This window comes from Girardinichthys multiradiatus, chromosome X (assembly GCF_021462225.1).
Source record: "Girardinichthys multiradiatus isolate DD_20200921_A chromosome X, DD_fGirMul_XY1, whole genome shotgun sequence".
NCBI lineage: Eukaryota > Metazoa > Chordata > Actinopteri > Cyprinodontiformes > Goodeidae > Girardinichthys > Girardinichthys multiradiatus.
In genome coordinates, this window is record NC_061817.1 from 2,232,895 (window position 1) to 2,250,813 (window position 17,919).

Sequence of the window (17,919 nt, forward strand, 5' to 3'; positions counted from 1 at the left end):
CATAAAATGTAGATGTCTTCTCTCCCTCTGATGTAAAATTTGTAATTATAAACCAAGACAAACACACTGAATTTATAATTAACAAAATCATTATTGCAAAATTCTTTATACATAAATGTCGTCCAACACCCCCACATTAAAAATTGTTGCATTAAAAAATGAATTAAATTTGCCTACTCTAACTTTAAAAACAATATCCACAACCAAGGCAAGAACACTTTGTAACTTTCTCTTGGAGTGTAATTCTTAACAACCCCATAAAGCATTTACTATGTACCTATAAGAATTCTGCTACTGTGAAAATTGTTATACTCTCTCTTTTGCTTGGTTCCCTGACTTTTCCTATAGTTATTTCAATTCTCAATATAGATATGTATTTTATAGAATATAAAAATTGCATTTGTGTCATCACAGTCTATGCAACCTCAATACAATGCCAAGATCCAATATCATATTCATGTCCATATGTCTTATATTTTGACTTATAGATATTTTTGACTCATAATGATTGCTTTGTATTCTTTTTTCTGTTATTGTACTATTTCTTTTCTATAACTCCTCCCATTCTTGGTGGAGATGGGCATGTTTTATTCATAATCTATATTTCATTCTGAGTGTAGTCTATGTTTTATTGTTGCTAATAAAAATACAAAAAAAAAATCTTTCCCTGCCGACTGTCCCTCCCAGCAGGACACAAGGATCACTGGACAGGAGGGCAAAGTGAAGTAAACTCAATGTTCAGTGATAAAAACTTCCACTTCATTCTAAGACATCACAATCATATAGACAATTACAGTCTAATTCATCCCTCATTATAATCACATGCACCCTACTGTACTCAGGTAAAATTCAGTTTACAATGCTAATTGGTAGAAGAATTATGATGAAAAAATGATTGCAAACTGTAATATGTTCCCTAAAAATAGACATTGATTGCCATTGTGATAAATTGCAGTCCATAGTTAGGCAGCTTTAATGTTTCAAGAATGAGCCTCTTAGCTGTGGAGACAAATTTCAACTAACATTTATGAGCCAGCTGTGAAAAATATGAAGTACTTATTGATATTATGGTCTGTTTATGTTTCAGTACAAGTGTAAAACAAATACGGTATGAATTTTATTTTATTTTCTGTGATGTGTTTAGTTTTTGAATAGTCAGGGAAAAAACAAAAAAAAGGTCTTAACTGTACCCAGTCTACCCTACTGTCCATCGGATAGAACAGAGAGTGCAAATACACTATGTGTGCACAATTATGTGGCAAGTGAGCATTTTCACCATATATCAGTTTTGTGCCTATTTTCTACCTCCAACCTTTGGAAATCAGGTGATGCGTATTTATGTAATTAGAGAGGGTGTGGCATAATGAGATCAACACCGGTTATCATTGTGTCCATACTAGCAGTTTGTAAGAGGTCTTTCAGAGGGATGCAGCACTCTTGAAACTGGCAAAACACTGGGGCGTGATCAAAGAACCAGCAAATGTTTTGTCTCAAATAGTCAACAGGGTCACGGCAAACATGTTGAGGGTGAAAAACACAAAGGAACTGCCAAAAATCAGTGAAAAATCAAACATGAAGTTACCAGGAACTCATTCTCCTGCAATGCCATCATTAGAGACAATGCCAAGGTAAGCAGGGCTGAAACTATACCAACTCTGAAGAAGACACATACTGTAAGTTCAAACATTAAGACTGGGCCAAAATATTTCTGAAGATAAATATTTCACAGGTGTTATGGACTGATGAGATGAGGTTGACTCTTGACGGGCCAGATGGATGTGTCCATGGCTAGATCACTAGGTGGTACAGAGATCCACTACGACTCGGACACAAGCAAGGTGGAGGTGAGTTACTGGTATGGGCAGAAATCTTTCTTTGTTAATTTTCAGTCGTGTGTTTCTAATTCTCACTGTAACCGATAAACAAAAACAAGTGAGAAGTGAAAATGTAATTTTACCATGTTGTTGCCTAATAATTCTAAACACTAATAGTTGTCCAATAAATGTGCACAAAGATAGTCTCGTAAGAAAGCTCATTTTTATGTAGTTAAACATTCAAGTCTGAAGTATTAACATTATGGATTGGCTGAGTTGTGCACTGATAAAATGAATCCCTAATGCACACATTGCATCTAGTTGTAGCAATAGTTTCTTTGATGGCTTTGTCCTGAACAGACACAGTTAAGCACAGAATCTCTGGACCAGATGTAGCTTTAATGGATAGAATTATCAAGAGAACATGAAGTTAATGGAAGCACAAAGTAGCAGAGGGAAAAAAGTGGACAGTATGTTCTCCAGTGGTCCAAGCCTATAAACTACAGAGATAGCTAAGAATAACCTAAGGCACTCTTGAGTTTTATCAAAAAGGAAAGTAGACAGGGTGTCTGCCTCACAGACAGAAACAGGGAGCTGGTTCCACAGGGAAGGAGGCTGGTAACTAAAAGATCTGCCTCACATTCTACTCTGAGAAACTCTAGGAACCACCAGTAAACCTGCAGTCTGAGAACAAAGTGCTCTGTTAGGAACATAAAGAACAATCAGATCTTTCAAATATAATGGTATATAATCCATGCAAAATGAGTCCTGGGTGCAGATACTATACAGAACACATGCAGAACATTGAAGTAAGCCCACATTTCTGTGATTAAAATCCTTTTTTATTGATGTTATTTAATATTCAACTTTGTGTTGAAACTGAATTCAGGGATTTTCATCAGCTTTAAGCCATAATTATGAAAACTAACCAAAACAAATGCTTAAATTATATCACTCTCTGTAAAAAATATAAAACCTTTTAAACTATATAAATAAAATAACTTTTCAATGATATTTTAAAGTACTGAGATGAACTTGTATGTTGCTTTAGCCTCTCTATTGGCGTTGTTAATGTTTTTCCATTGTTAAATAATTGGTTTCTGAGGTCCAAAATAATCATTCACAAGAAATACAGTGTTAATTAAAACTTTATTTGTCACAGTACATGGACACATGTTTTATAGACTACATTATTAGAACCATCTAAAATAATTACATCAATATCTCAGATCACAAGTAGTTAGTGTTTTCTTTTAAAAGGACGTTATTATGGAGACTCTGTGTAATACTGACAAAGAAACAGGCACTAATGCCACCACTAACACAATGATGCACATCAGCCAGCCCACCCACTCTACATCGTATTTGACCCAAACATACCCTGTGGAATATATGTAAGACCTTTACCTTTTACATTTAGTGGTATACAGGTTATGGATGAATGTCATAAAACCAACTAAACTATTCATGTATGTAACTGTTTATTATTCTAATTTACCTTCAGGAACAAATTAATTGTAGCGACTCTTTAAATGATGCTCTTTGCATAACACGAGCTCCTTTTAACATTCCAGGACACAACGAAACATCTGATCTTTTACAGGATCAGCTTCACCCGTTGAACCTGTCTTTAAAACCTGTTCCTGACTGTCTCAAAATCTTCATACAGACCATTTTGGACAGAGCTGTGCTGTCAGGAAAGTTCAGCTACTCAGCTGCTTTTGGCCCTGTGTGAATATGTGTCAGGAGAAACTCCTATACATGTCCTCTGTGCTCTCTGCAGGAAACTAGCTCAAGCATGCCTCTTGTGGTCAACTGGAGACAAAACACCCACAACAAAAGTCTGCTGTGGAGTGATTCAGAGTATGGCTGGCACAGCTTGTGGAGATTGTCCATCGTTTAGCTACAGACATCACACCTGTAAACATGTCCACCTTCTCATGATTATATTCTTAGATTCACCCAGCATGCTTTTCTGTGAACACATGTAGACTGCACACAGATGGACCCCAAGCAGAACCTTTTCCCGATTGAACTTGCACTATTGTCCATCATATTGAAAACAAACCAAAAACGTCACTAAATCTTTAAACAAGGCAGGTTAGCACTCATACATGTTTGTGCTTTAATATGCTTGGAAAAGGTTTAATCTGTGCATTAGTGTAAAATCTTGTTTCCAAAACATCCTGGTTAAACGTATAAACAGTCAGTTTTACTCTGATACAGTTTGCACATTCTGTTAAATGTGAGAAAGATTAAATAAAAACATGATGAAGGGAGACATGAATTCAAATCAGTGGGAAACAATAAACCTGGTTTAAATCACATGGATGCTTTTACTGAAGGTTACCTGCAGCTGCTTGGCCTACAGCCAGAAAGCAAGAAACAATAACTATGACTCTGACACTGTCACAGTGCGGTTAGGGTTCAGGTTATTCTGGGCTACAACAAGGTTGAACAAAGTCATTCCCAGTCAGAGCAACATGCCATCTTCCTTCCAGACAGTTGGACAGCATTAAACCACCTGCAGGCTGGTAGTTTGGTTGTCACTGTCACAGCGTTCTGCATTCACAATCATATTTTGCCTTCTTCTAACACACTGAATACTTTGGTGCTGTGATGCACAGGAGATCTAGAACAAGCTGCTCTCATGGTTAGGGTTCCTTCATGCTTAGGATGGGGGTCACCTTATTATCATGCAGCTTCAGCTTGGAATCTGTTACAGGATCGCACACATTTTTAATGATCGTTTAGACTTATGCAGAAATACAGACAGCCCACACTGACAGTGTCTTCCTCTAAAACGGAGACCAGGTGAAGGTCAAAGTCAGAACCCAAAAACTGACGACACAGAACCATCACAGAATAAATGGAAGGAAACAGATCTGACATGTTTTACACTGTCTGAACAGAATCAGCTGCTAGCGGTGAATGCTAATAAAACGGTCATATAATCTATGTTAAACTGCTGCATTATGAAGAATGTGTTGATGTGCTGACTCGACACTTCCTGACTAAGGTGGCCAATGTGCTGAGCCATTTACTTTCCACATTTCTGGGTGTCTTCTTACAGTCTGAGGAGTTTCTGTGGGCCAACATGAATCCTGCCCAATAAGAAAATTTTTATTTTAGGGGAACATCATTTTGGAATTGACTCCACGAGTAAAAGAATGTGCTTATCTTTAGTACCTAAGGAAAGTTCCAGTTTTTAATATTATGAGCCAGACAGGCTCTGGATGGTTAAACAGAAAGTTTGCAGGAAACATGTTCTCTGTGCGTATCATAACAGCCTGATTCCCTCCCTATTCTTTAGATAAATGTAGGTCCATTTAGGTTCCTTGAGTACTGTGACTTATTTGTTCTGAGCCAGGATATCGTTAAAGATGTTGAGGAAGATGTGGACATGGTACTCCTTAAAGACGAGTGCAGGACGGAAACGGATGGACACGTCACCACATCCTCCCAGGTGCACACCTGTCGATGAAAAACACTTGCTGAAGGCTTACATGCTTTACAGAGCTTCCTTCTAAATGTAACACACACATATATACACCAGGTACCTTCATTTTTACTTTGATTAGAAAGCCTGAAGAAGTTGTTGAGTTTCTGCCTTCACTAAAGCATTCTCACATTAGAGGCGCCCATGCAGGGCCATGCCATAACCTCCCACACCCTGAGTCATACCGGCTCATGCATGACATGTTCTCAGACATAATGAAGAACTTCCTTATACCACAGACAGAATGTTGATTGCTTTGCACCTTTGTCTCTGGCCTGTAGCAGCAGTCTGTCTCGAGTCGCAGTGTCACACAAATCAATGGCACAGAACGTCCCCTGTCCTCGAGCTCGACTCAGCAGGCCTGGGTACTGAGCCTGAGGGGAGCATAAATGTAGCTCATGATCACACACATTCATGGATACAAAATACCAAAAATGACCTGAACAGCAGTAACTTATAGATTTTTAATACTTCTAATTATTTAGATGATTTCCAGGATTTGCTCTTCTTTGACTGGATGTCATAAGGAAGAATTGACCTACCTACCTTTTAAAAAGCATTCATACCCCTTTTACTTTTTTATATTTTCATGTTACAGTGACAAACTTCAACCTACTTTATGACCAACCAAAAATATAATTATGAAGTAGCACAAAAATCAATTTAAAAAATCTGAAGTGTGGCCTGCATTTTCATTCAGCCTCCCTCAGAAAATACTTTGCAGAAACACCTTTCACTGCAATTACAGCTGCAAGTGTTTTGGGATATGTCTACCAGTTTTGGACATCTACAAAATGACATTCTTCATTCTTCTTTGCTGAAGCTAAGTCAGATAGAAAAGAGAAAGTCTGTGAGCATCAATTTCCAAGTCTTGTCAAAGACTCTCAATTGTATTTAGGTATTGACCTCCCTGTCCCTGAAGAAAGACATCCCCACAGCATGATGCTACCACCACCATGTTTTACTGTGGAAAAGGAGTATTCACTTGTTTTCTTCCCCTCACACAAGTGCAAAAAAGATTTAATTTTGGTCTCCATTGACAAGAGTGCCCTTATCATTGTTTGCTGTGTGCCCTACATGGCTAGGGTAAAGGCATGTACCCAGATGCTCTCCATGCAGTTGGACTGAGCCTGAGCCATTTTGCTAAAAATGTAGAAAATTTCAGTGGGAAGATTTGTAAAGCTGGTAGTAACATACCCCTAAAGACCTGCGGTTGTAAATTGCAACAAAATGTGATTATACAAATGCCACACTCTTCAAATTGTTATTTGTTATTATTAGTAGTTTTGAAAACTATGCATCATTTAATTTCTACTCCTCTTACCTTGTGTTGGTCAATCATATAAAATCCTAATGAAATACCCTGCCATTTATGGTTGAAACATGACAAAATGTGAAAAGGTTCAAAGGGTATGAAGAATCTTTCACAGTACTGTACTCCATAGTGGGGCATGTTTGTTTTTCTAAATATATCATCAAATGCATTGAAAATTTAGAATAGAAGAATAAAGCAGTAACAACATGATGAAACAAATTCAACTTCAAAAAGTTGGAACAAGTTGATATGAGCTGTATTTTTTAGGATGCTCACAAAGCTGCAGTACCTGCAGCTCATAGAGGCCATTCAGCAAAGCTTTGCCAGACCGGGTCACTTCCTCCAGAAGATTTTCTCTACGGATTACATTGAGAACCTCAGCCAGGAACAAGTTCTTTGAGGGGTCCCCCATCCATGTGTTAAAAATACGGTATGGCTGAAAAACAAACAGTGCAACAGAACCATGTGATTAATATAAAATATCTTTATCTTAGCACCAGCTCTGTTCTTGTTAACCATAACAAGCCAGGTTTATTCTCCTCAACCTGTCATCAGGTTTGTTCAGTCTAAACCAAACATCTGCTGATGTTTGGTTGCTGATAAACGTCTATGAAACATTATGGTCCATGGAGAATGCTACAGGAAGTGCTCCTCCGTTCTTACACTGTGGTTCATGTATAGCTAATTAGCAGGCACAGTGAGAAACTGACAGGGGAAAAGCTAGTTGAAGTATGGAGAAGTTACTTGGCGTGTGCTTTATTCTGGTTATGGAAATGGAAAACCAGAACACGTTCTGGTTTTAGTTGTACTTGCTGGAAATCAAATCCTGCAAGTCTTCATGTGTCATGTGGAGGTGCAGAACAATGACACAACCATCCACATCGCACTATGTAGGGTGAGGTAGACGTTCCCTCTCCCTGTAGAGGAATAGGTTCTGATGACTCGGAACATTTGAGAAAGTTTTTGTCTTTCATTAATTTAGAAAACTTTAGCCTGTTTTTTTTTTTTATTGAAATTCATATATTAATAATATGGAGAGTAATATAATGGAAATCTTTAAAAGCTGCAGTGTGATACCAGAGGTTATTTGTATGCTTGTGTTTTTGTTTGGAGGGCCAAGAAGGGCCACAACTCAAAAATAAAATATAAATTATGGAAAAAAAAACAAATACATGTCATTTATTAATTATATCAAATTGAACACACTTTTAATAAAAATACTGTTTTCCTTTTTTAAAATGCACATCTAATTATTTCATAGTTTCATTTATTATTTGATGGTTGCATGCTGCAACACATCCTGAACATATTTTAACTGCACAGCCACAGTGACAACTTAAACTATTTCACTGTGCACCGAAAGGATTTGTACATTTTAACATGTAGTTTCACATATTAATGACAATATTTATCATTTAAAATATTTGCATATCCAAATAAATAAAAATTGCATTTAATTATGTATTTATTGAACATAAATGTATTACTTATGTTATTTAAAATTTTTTATAAAAAATAAATTACCTCAAGTACTTAATGATTATACTGTGGCAGCTTTTGTGCTTTTTGTTGTAAATACTGTCATATAATGCAGTGTGTGGTTAATGCGTATCACTCAAGCTGCACCAACAGCATTCCTAAAAGTCTACTTTAGGGTTTCAAAACATTTAAATGTTAAACAGAAAGTAGCAGGTCTGTTATGGAGACTAGAGTGCTCTGTTGGGGAAAAGGAAGCAGAACATGACCAACCTTATCAGCCTGCAACTCATCCTTCTGGAAGTAACCCCCGGACAGGAGTTTTTTACTGAAGGAGACAATATCAGCAGGGTCATCCATTCCCCAATGCTCATGGGCCCAGAACTTCCCTGTGCATCCCCCGCCAGTCTGTATTTCATCCACGTGAAAAGCACAGCCATGCTGGGAAACAGAAGATTAACGCACTGAGATGCTTGACAGTGGCTGGATGAATGAAGAGTAGGAGAAGGAAGAAACTGACACACAAAACCCTTGTTTAGGGAGTCTAACTTAGACCCCACTGATGATAAAAAATGGATACAACTAAGATGCCCTACAGAAACCGACCACTGACTGCTCACACACAGCGCTTCATTTTAGGTAAACATATCTGATTATTTCCAGGTAACATGAAAAATATATCTTTTTAATTAAGCTACACACTGCTTTATATTTCCTTTTTGGAGGAGGGACCACTGGTAAGAGTTTTTGTGGCAAGTCAGTTTTACAGTTTTACTCCTAAGTTAAAGACTAGAGCCACACAGACAAAATCACCAGAATTAATTTTTTTTTCTCTGACTGGGCCTAACTAGTGAAGAAAAGGCCAAAAGCTCAATAATCCCTCGTACCCGTTGTCTTCCGCTTCATCCGGGACCGGGTCGCGGGGGCAGCAGACTCAGTAGAGACACCCTGGTTTCTCTCTCCCCAGACACCTCCTCCAGCTCCTCCGGGGGGAGCCAAAGGCGTTCCCAGGCCAGCCGAGAGACATAGTCCTCCAGCGTGTCCTGGGCTGCCCCCTGGGCCTCTTCCTGGTGGGACTTGCCTAGAACACCTCCTGAAGAAGGCGTCCAGGAGGTATCCGGTATACAGGTCCTTCTCAAAATAATAGCATATTGTGATAAAGTTCAGTATTTTCCATAATGTCATGATGAAAATTTAACATTCATATATTTTAGATTCATTGCACACTAACTGAAATATTTCAGGTCTTTTATTGTCTTAATACGAATGATTTTGGCATACAGCTCATGAAAACCCAAAATTCCTATGGCTCTGGATGTTTCTACTCCAGACTCAGTCCACTGCTTCCGCGGGTCCCCCAAGGTCTGGAATCGGCCCTTCTCCACAATCTTCCTCAGGGTCCGGTCACCTCTTCTCGTTGTGCAGCGTTTTCTGCCACACTTTTTCCTTCCCACAGACTTCCCACTGAGGTGCCTTGATACAGCACTCTGGGAACAGCCTATTCGTTCAGAAATGTCTTTCTGTGTCTTACCCTCTTGCTTGAGGGTGTCAATAGTGGCCTTCTGGACAGCAGTCAGGTCGGCAGTCTTACCCATGATTGGGGTTTTGAGTGATGAACCAGGCTGGGAGTTTTAAAGGCCTCAGGAATCTTTTGCAGGTGTTTAGAGTTAACTCGTTGATTCAGATGATTAGGTTCATAGCTCGTTTAGAGACCCTTTTAATGATATGCTAATTTTGTGAGATAGGAATTTTGGGTTTTCATGAGCTGTATGCCAAAATTATCCGTATTAAGACAATAAAAGACCTGAAATATTTCAGTTAGTGTGCAATGAATCTAAAATATATGAATGTTAAATTTTCATCATGACATTATGGAAAATAATGAACTTTATCACAATATGCTAATATTTTGAGAAGGACCTGTAGATGCCCAGGCCACCTCAACTGGCTCCTCTCGATGTAGCAGCTTGATGTGCGGCTCTACTCCGAGCTCCTCCCGGATGGCCGAGCTCCTCACCCTATCTCTAAGGGAGTGCCAGGCCACCCTACGGAGGAAGCTCATTTCAGCCGCTTGTATCCGGGATCTCGTTCTTTCGGTCATGACCCAAAGTTCATGGCCTTTGGTGAGGGTAGGAACGTAGACCGTAAACGAGAGCTTCGCTTTTCAGCTCAGCTCTCTCTTCACCACAATGGACCGGTACAGCGCCCCCATTACTGCGCCAGCTGCACCCATCCGTCTGTCGATCTCCCGCTCCATTCTTCCCTCACTAGCGAACAAGACCCCGAGATATTTGAACTCCTCCACTTGAGACAGGAACTACCCTCCAACATGAAGAGGACAAGCCACCCTTTTCCGGTCGAGTACCATGGCCTCGGACTTGGAGGAGCTGATCTTCATCCCAGCCGCTTCACATTCGGCTGCGAACCGCCACAGCGCATGCTGTAGGTCTTGGCTAGAGGGGGCCAGCAGGACCACATCATCCGCAAAAAGAAGAGACGAAATCCACTGGTCCCCAAACCAGACCCCCTCCGGCCCTTGACTGCACCTAGGAATCCTGTCCATAAAAGTTATGAACAGGACCGGTGACAAAGGGCAGCCATGCCGGAGTCCAACATGCACCGGGAACAGGTCCGACTTAGTGCCGGCAATGCGGACCCAACTCCTGCTCCGCTTATACAGAGACCTGATGGCCCTTAATAAAGGGCCCCCGATTCCATACTCCTGGAGCACCCCCCACAAGGCACTACGAGGGACACAGTCGAATGCCTTCTCCAGGTCCACAAAATACATATGGACCGGTTGGGCAAACTCCCATGAACCCTCAAGTACCCTGTAGAGGGTGTAGAGCTGGTCCAGTGTTCCACGGCTGGGACAAAAACCACACTGGTCCTCCTGAAGACGAGGTTCAACTATCGGCCGGACTCTCCTCTCCAATACCCTGGTATAGGCCTTACCAGGGAGGCTGAGGAGTGTGATCCCCCTGTAGTTGGAACACACCCTCCAGTTACCAGCCTGGTCTGCCAGTCCAGAGGCACTGTCCCCGACCGCCACGCAATGTTGAAGAGGTGTGTCATCCATGACAGCCCTAAAACATCCAGAGACTTGAGGTACTCAGGGTGGGTCTCATCCACCCCTGAAGCCCCGCCACCGTGGAGCTTTTTAAACACCTTGGTGACTTCAGCCTGGGTGATGATGGCCACAGCTACAGATGGCAACATCGACAATAGACGTGGAGAACATGGTCCACTCAGACTCTATGTCACCAACCTCCACCGGAATCTGGTCAAAGCTCTCCCGGAGGAGGGAGTTGAATACATTGCTGGCCAAGGGCTCCGCCAGATGTGCCCAGCAGACCCTCACTATACGCTTGGGCCTGCCAAGTCTGTCCGGCTTTCTCCTCTTCCAGCAGATCCAACTCTCCACCAGGTGGTGATCAGTGGACAGCTCAGCCCCTCTCTTCACCCGAATGTCGAAAACATGCGGCAGAAGGTCTGATGTTCAAAAGCTCGTTACACTACAATCGGCCATCACCCATCCATACACACATTCACACACTGACGGTGGTGAGCTACTGCCCTGGGGCACTCTGACAGAAGCGAGGCTGCCATACAATCGGCACCACCAAGCCCTCTGACCACCATTGTCAGGGAAGGCAGGTGAAGTGTGTTGCCCAAAGACACAACAACTGAGACGGAGTGGGTTCGAACCGCCAACCTGCCACAGTCGCCTCTCCACATATCTAAGGCCCTTTTCTCCTCCGCAGATGATCTTACCTTGCGTGCAATGTCGCGGAGGCTTCTGAAGAAGTCTGGGGAGGCGTGGTTATCTCCACCTTCAGCCTGAATCGGTTCAATGATGATCCCTGCAACAGGTTTCCTCTTTTGCCTCCACTTGACAATCAAGTCCTCCACCTGGATAAACCAACATACAGACACAATATGCCAAAATGTTTGGTTTTTTTTTTTGCTAAAGGAGCTAAACCCTCACCTCAATATTTTAAATAAAACTCTTAGTTACAGCACATAGAAAAAGGCAAAGCTCTTAGACAATTAATTTAAAACTATAACTAGCTATATATACACACCATATTATCTATATTAAACTTAAGACTTTTCAGATCTTTCACTTTTTACTTATTACACTATTTTGTTAAAATCATCAGTCAGTCATTTTCTACTGCTGGAATAAAATAATATGAAGGTTAAAAAAAGAAAGGCATTACTCCAAAATACAGATAATTAAATATTTGGGAACAGACATTTTTCCTTAAACAACTGCTGTAAATATAATGAATAAGAGATTCAACTTCAGCCTGGGTTGTTTTTCATGGCAACACATAGCTGTCATTCATATACCGCACACACAGCCCACCTCCTCCAGACAACGAGCCTCTTCTTGAGCGTTCTCTCTGGTGAACTCCTCCAGCGGGTACTTGAGTCTGGGAAACGGAGCAACTGGCCAGTCAAATGATGGAATATCCAGCTTGTGGATCACTTTGGAGTGCGTTGTTGCCAAACAACCTTGAAAGAGGCAAAATACAAATGTATGTATGTAGGTAGGTAGGTAGGTATAGGGGTTGGACAATGAAACTGAAACACCTGTCATTTTAGTGTGGGAGGTTTCATGGCTAAATTGGACCAGCCTGGTAGCCAGTCTTCATTGATTGCACATTGCACCAGTAAGAGCAGAGTGTGAAGGTTCAATTAGCAGGGTAAGAGCACAGTTTTGCTCAAAATATTGAAATGCACACAACATTATGGGTGACACACCAGAGTTCAAAAGAGGACAAATTGTTGGTGCACGTCTTGCTGGCGCATCTGTGACCAAGACAGCAAGTCTTTGTGATGGATCAAGAGCCACGGTATCCAGGGTAATGTCAGCATACCACCAAGAAGGACGCACCACATCCAACAGGATTAACTGTGGACGCAAGAGAAAGCTGTCTGAAAGGGATGTTCAGGTGCTCCACAGGGTCAATATACACGGCCGGGCTGCTATAGCCAAACGTTTGGTCACTCATGCCAATGCCAAACGTCGGTTTCAATGGTGCAAGGAGCGCAAATCTTGGGCTGTGGACAATGTGAAACATGTATTGTTCTCTGATGAGTCCACCTTTACTGTTTCCCCCACATCCGGGAGAGTTACGGTGTGGAGAAGCCCCAAAGAAGCATACCACCCAGACTGTTGCATGCCCAGAGTGAAGCATAGGGGTGGATCAGTGATGGTTTGGGCTGCCATATCATGGCATTCCCTTGGCCCAATACTTGTGCTAGATGGGCACAAATTCGGTAGTCCTTGGCGTCACTGCCAAGGACTACCGAACCATTCTTGAGGACCATGTGCATCCAATGGTTCAAACATTGTATCCTGAAGGCGGTGCCGTGTATCAGGATGACAATGCACCAATACACACAGCAAGACTGGTGAAAGATTGGTTTGATGAACATGAAAGTGAAGTTGAACATCTCCCATGGCCTGCACAGTCACCAGATCTAAATATTATTGAGCCACTTTGGGGTGTTTTGGAGGAGCGAGTCAGGAAACGTTTTCCTCCACCAGTATCACGTAGTGACCTGGCCACTATCCTGCAAGAAGCAAGGAAGGAAGCAAGGAAGGTCGGTCGGTCAGTCGGTCGGTCGGTAGCAGAGCCAAGAATACAAAAGAAAAAAATTTTGGACATCACACGGTGGAGAAACCCAACGTGAATTTACACAGTGGTCATTTTTCTGGTAATATCTATAGTGTAACTAAGTCTTGATGTCAGTGGTTTCTTTGCAATAACAATAAAGGAAAATAATAAGATTTTTCATTAAAGAAGTCTGTAACATACCCATTGTTCTTCCATGAAAACCTCCCATAAATGACAAAATACTGAGGTCTGGACAGCCAGGGCCCTGAGATGGAGAAACAAAACATGGGAAAAATAATGAAGGGGTTTTACATTTTATACACATCTAGCACTAAACCTCCTCAAACTGGAGATAATAAGCAGGTAGACCTGGTTTATCATGCAGGTGCTCATTTCTTCTTCAGATGGCTTGTTGTGGCCCCGCTCCTTGTTCTAAAACAAAGCAAACAAGCCATTATGACTTTACATGAAGATGATGAACTACAGAAGTTCAGTTATCCACAACAAATAATATTTTGTTGCCAGATTTGGATTTAGCGTTTTCTGTGGTTCTAATGACAGAAGAAGCATCATTGTTTGGCCATGTCAGAGCAGGAAGGACACACACGGACCAAAACACTTTCTCAATCTTTGAAGAAAAGGTGGAAAATTAATACATAACCTTTACCTATACTACTTGTATAGGGTACTATTACTGTGTATTAGTAGTTTCTGAAGTTATATTTAAAATCAATATTTTTACAATAACAGATACATACGGATACATCAGGACATTGGGTAGTGTACTAAAAAGGTGCACCAGTAGAAACGGCTGCCCCTGCATAAAGTCTATGGTTCCATTAGAGTTGGGCTGTTTTATATAGTGTAAGGGGCAGATATGCAGGGTTTGCAACCAGTGGTGCTGAGTGTAAACATGTATACTACATTAATCTGACAGGTAGTCCCTTTTAAAGACAACACTGAATACTAATGCTGGAGGCATAACATGTTGCACTAAATAAACAGATGGAAATAAAACAGCCTAACAGCAAAACCCCATATAGACCTTTACTTACAGAGACTATTTGCTCTCTTGCCCACTTAAGCTGCTCAACTACGTTCTATGGTGTAGTTAAGATGAACTTAGTTCAGGTGTTAAAGCATGTTTCTCAAAACACAACATGTGTTTGTGACCTTTCTGGGCTGTTGTTGTATAGCCCTGTTCATATAAAGTGTGTGTGTTCTGATACACACATACAGTATATAGAGCGAGCGTGCTTGGAATTCACAATGTTCAACTGCGCCAGGACCAAGTATGTTACTTTTGCCATGATATTATTGCCTCAAACTTATTTTTTAATGAAAGGATTAACTAACTGTTTGAGACAGTCGCATTTTTTTTAATTACTTGAAAGACTAACACTAAAATACGAACATAACTACAACAAATAACTAAGAAACTCAAAACCAAAGGGTGAACCAGGTATGGAAGGCAGCGAGTAACAGAAACCATAAAGAAATTCTAACCCCACAGAGATCAAAATGCAAAAAGGAAAGTGAAAAACAAAATATCCATGGAGCATGAATTAGACTACCTTAAACAGTAGGAAGCTAAGAAATACAGTAGTTTGTTTTGTGGTAATTTATTACCATCTTTCTTTAGTTATAGCTAGTAGACAATAACTGATTAGTATGAAGTGTTATTTTTGTCCAGCAATCTCTAGTAAACAATTAATATACATTCGTCCCAAACATACCAGAAATCGCTTTTTCTTTAAAAGCCCAGTTTTGAACTTAACTGAAAGGCAGGATCCATGCTTCAGACAGAACTGATTGCATTGTCAAGTTGCAACTGATTTGACCTCTGAGGTTGGCTGAGTTATGAACATTAGCATCTTTCTACACAAGTGTGACTAGCTAGACCATGGTTTATTAAGCTTTTTAGTCCAAGCCCACCTTTTGAAGACTCCCTTCCCAACACACACACACACACGGGAAATGTGCAAAATTTAATTTTAGTAAATGAAAGACACAAGATCCATTCATAGTATTCCACTCCTCTAAGATCACGTTGCAGGGTTAAGAGGTCCAGTAAGGAGACCCAGATATCTGTCTGCCCAGCAACAGTCTCCAGCACTTTCTGGGAGACACCAATGGGTTCCCAGGCGAGAATTGATATTTAGTAACTCCAGAAGGGTAGCAACAATTTTAGACTTAACTGTGGGTAATAAATTATAAAAAGCTGAATAACTTCTAAAATGAACTAAATCTTTTTCTTTTTCTTCTTGAGGCAATGGCAGTCTAGATATAGTAATCTAGATCAAGAAGCATATAAGGACTACACGCTTCTACAGGTCCTTCTCAAAAAATTAGCATATTGTGATAAAGTTAATTATTTTCCATAATGTCATGATGAAAATTTAACATTCATATATTTTAGATTCATTGCACACTAACTGAAATATTTCAGGTCTTTTATTGTCTTAATACGGATGATTTTGGCATACAGCTCATGAAAACCCAAAATTCCTATCTCACAAAATTAGCATATTTCATCCGACCAATAAAAGAAAAGTGTTTTTAATACAAAAAACGTCAACCTTCAAATAATCATGTACAGTTATGCACTCAATACTTGGTCGGGAATCCTTTGGCAGAAATGACTGCTTCAATGCGGCGTGGCATGGAGGCAATCAGCCTGTGGCACTGCTGAGGTCTTATGGAGGCCCAGGATGCTTCGATAGCGGCCTTTAGCTCATCCAGAGTGTTGGGTCTTGAGTCTCTCAACGTTCTCTTCACAATATCCCACAGATTCTCTATGGGGTTCAGGTCAGGAGAGTTGGCAGGCCAATTGAGCACAGTGATACCATGGTCAGTAAACCATTTACCAGTGGTTTTGGCACTGTGAGCAGGTGCCAGGTCGTGCTGAAAAATGAAATCTTCATCTCCATAAAGCTTTTCAGCAGATGGAAGCATGAAGTGCTCCAAAATCTCCTGATAGCTAGCTGCATTGACCCTGCCCTTGATAAAACACAGTGGACCAACACCAGCAGCTGACACAGCACCGCAGACCATCACTGACTGTGGGTACTTGACACTGGACTTCTGGCATTTCCTTCTCCCCAGTCTTCCTCCAGACTCTGGCACCTTGATTTCCGAATGACATGCAGAATTTGCTTTCATCCGAAAAAAGTACTTTGGACCACTGAGCAACAGTCCAGTGCTGCTTCTCTGTAGCCCAGGTCTGGGGAATGCGGCACCTGTAGCCCATTTCCTGCACACGCCTGTGCACGGTGGCTCTGGATGTTTCTACTCCAGACTCAGTCCACTGCTTCCGCAGGTCCCCCAAGGTCTGGAATCGGCCCTTCTCCACAATCTTCCTCAGGGTCCGGTCACCTCTTCTCGTTGTGCAGCGTTTTCTGCCACACTTTTTCCTTCCCACAGACTTCCCACTGAGGTGCCTTGATACAGCACTCTGGGAACAGCCTATTCGTTCAGAAATTTCTTTCTGAGTCTTACCCTCTTACTTGAGGGTGTCAATAGTGGCCTTCTGGACAGCAGTCAGGTCGGCAGTCTTACCCATGATTGGGGTTTTGAGTGATGAACCAGGCTGGGAGTTTTAAAGGCCTCAGGAATCTTTTGCAGGTGTTTAGAGTTAACTCGTTGATTCAGATGATTAGGTTCATAGCTCGTTTAGAGACCCTTTTAATGATATGCTAATTTTGTGAGATAGGAATTTTGGGTTTTCATGAGTTGTATGCCAAAATTATCCATATTAAGACAATAAAAGACCTGAAATATTTCAGTTAGTGTGCAATGAATCTAAAATATATGAATGTTAAATTTTCATCATGACATTATGGAAAATAATGAACTTTATCACAATATGCTAATTTTTTGAGAAGGACCTGTAGAAGCAAAGAAAATAAAGCTAATCTGTTCAATCCAACAGGTGAAAAAACTCTGGGTCGAAAGCTGTAAAATTAGTTCCGCTTGCAAAAAATAAAATAAAAATCAGAAAGGTTCTCAAACCCAAAAAAATATCACGCCCCCCCACCTCCCTCACCATAGACACGATCTAAGTAGTAGGGTTGTCACAGCATAAAAAATTCAAACTCAGTACCATTACTAAGAAAAATACTTTATACTTAATACCATTTGCAATACCGCTGCGAAAAATTCCTTATTTGAGGCAAAACCAATTTT

General features: G+C 40.9%; 1 protein-coding gene across 4 annotated transcripts in view; it reads right to left on the reverse strand.

Moving 5' to 3' along the window:
* Positions 1-2,944: 2,944 nt before the first annotated feature.
* Positions 2,945-17,919, reverse strand: part of LOC124862668 (4-aminobutyrate aminotransferase, mitochondrial-like) — a 52,675-nt gene continuing 37,700 nt past the window's right edge. For all 4 annotated transcript variants that reach the window (XM_047356723.1, XM_047356719.1, XM_047356721.1 and 1 more), the window contains 8 exons: positions 14,104-14,166; positions 13,936-13,999; positions 12,477-12,625; positions 11,879-12,016; positions 8,378-8,545; positions 6,918-7,064; positions 5,576-5,687; positions 2,945-5,288 (listed from right to left, as the gene is read on the reverse strand). In XM_047356723.1, coding sequence (XP_047212679.1) covers positions 5,167-5,288; positions 5,576-5,687; positions 6,918-7,064; positions 8,378-8,545; positions 11,879-12,016; positions 12,477-12,625; positions 13,936-13,999; positions 14,104-14,166 — 963 coding nt within the window. In that variant the 3' untranslated portion in view covers positions 2,945-5,166. The remainder of the gene's footprint in view (positions 5,289-5,575; positions 5,688-6,917; positions 7,065-8,377; positions 8,546-11,878; positions 12,017-12,476; positions 12,626-13,935; positions 14,000-14,103; positions 14,167-17,919) is intronic.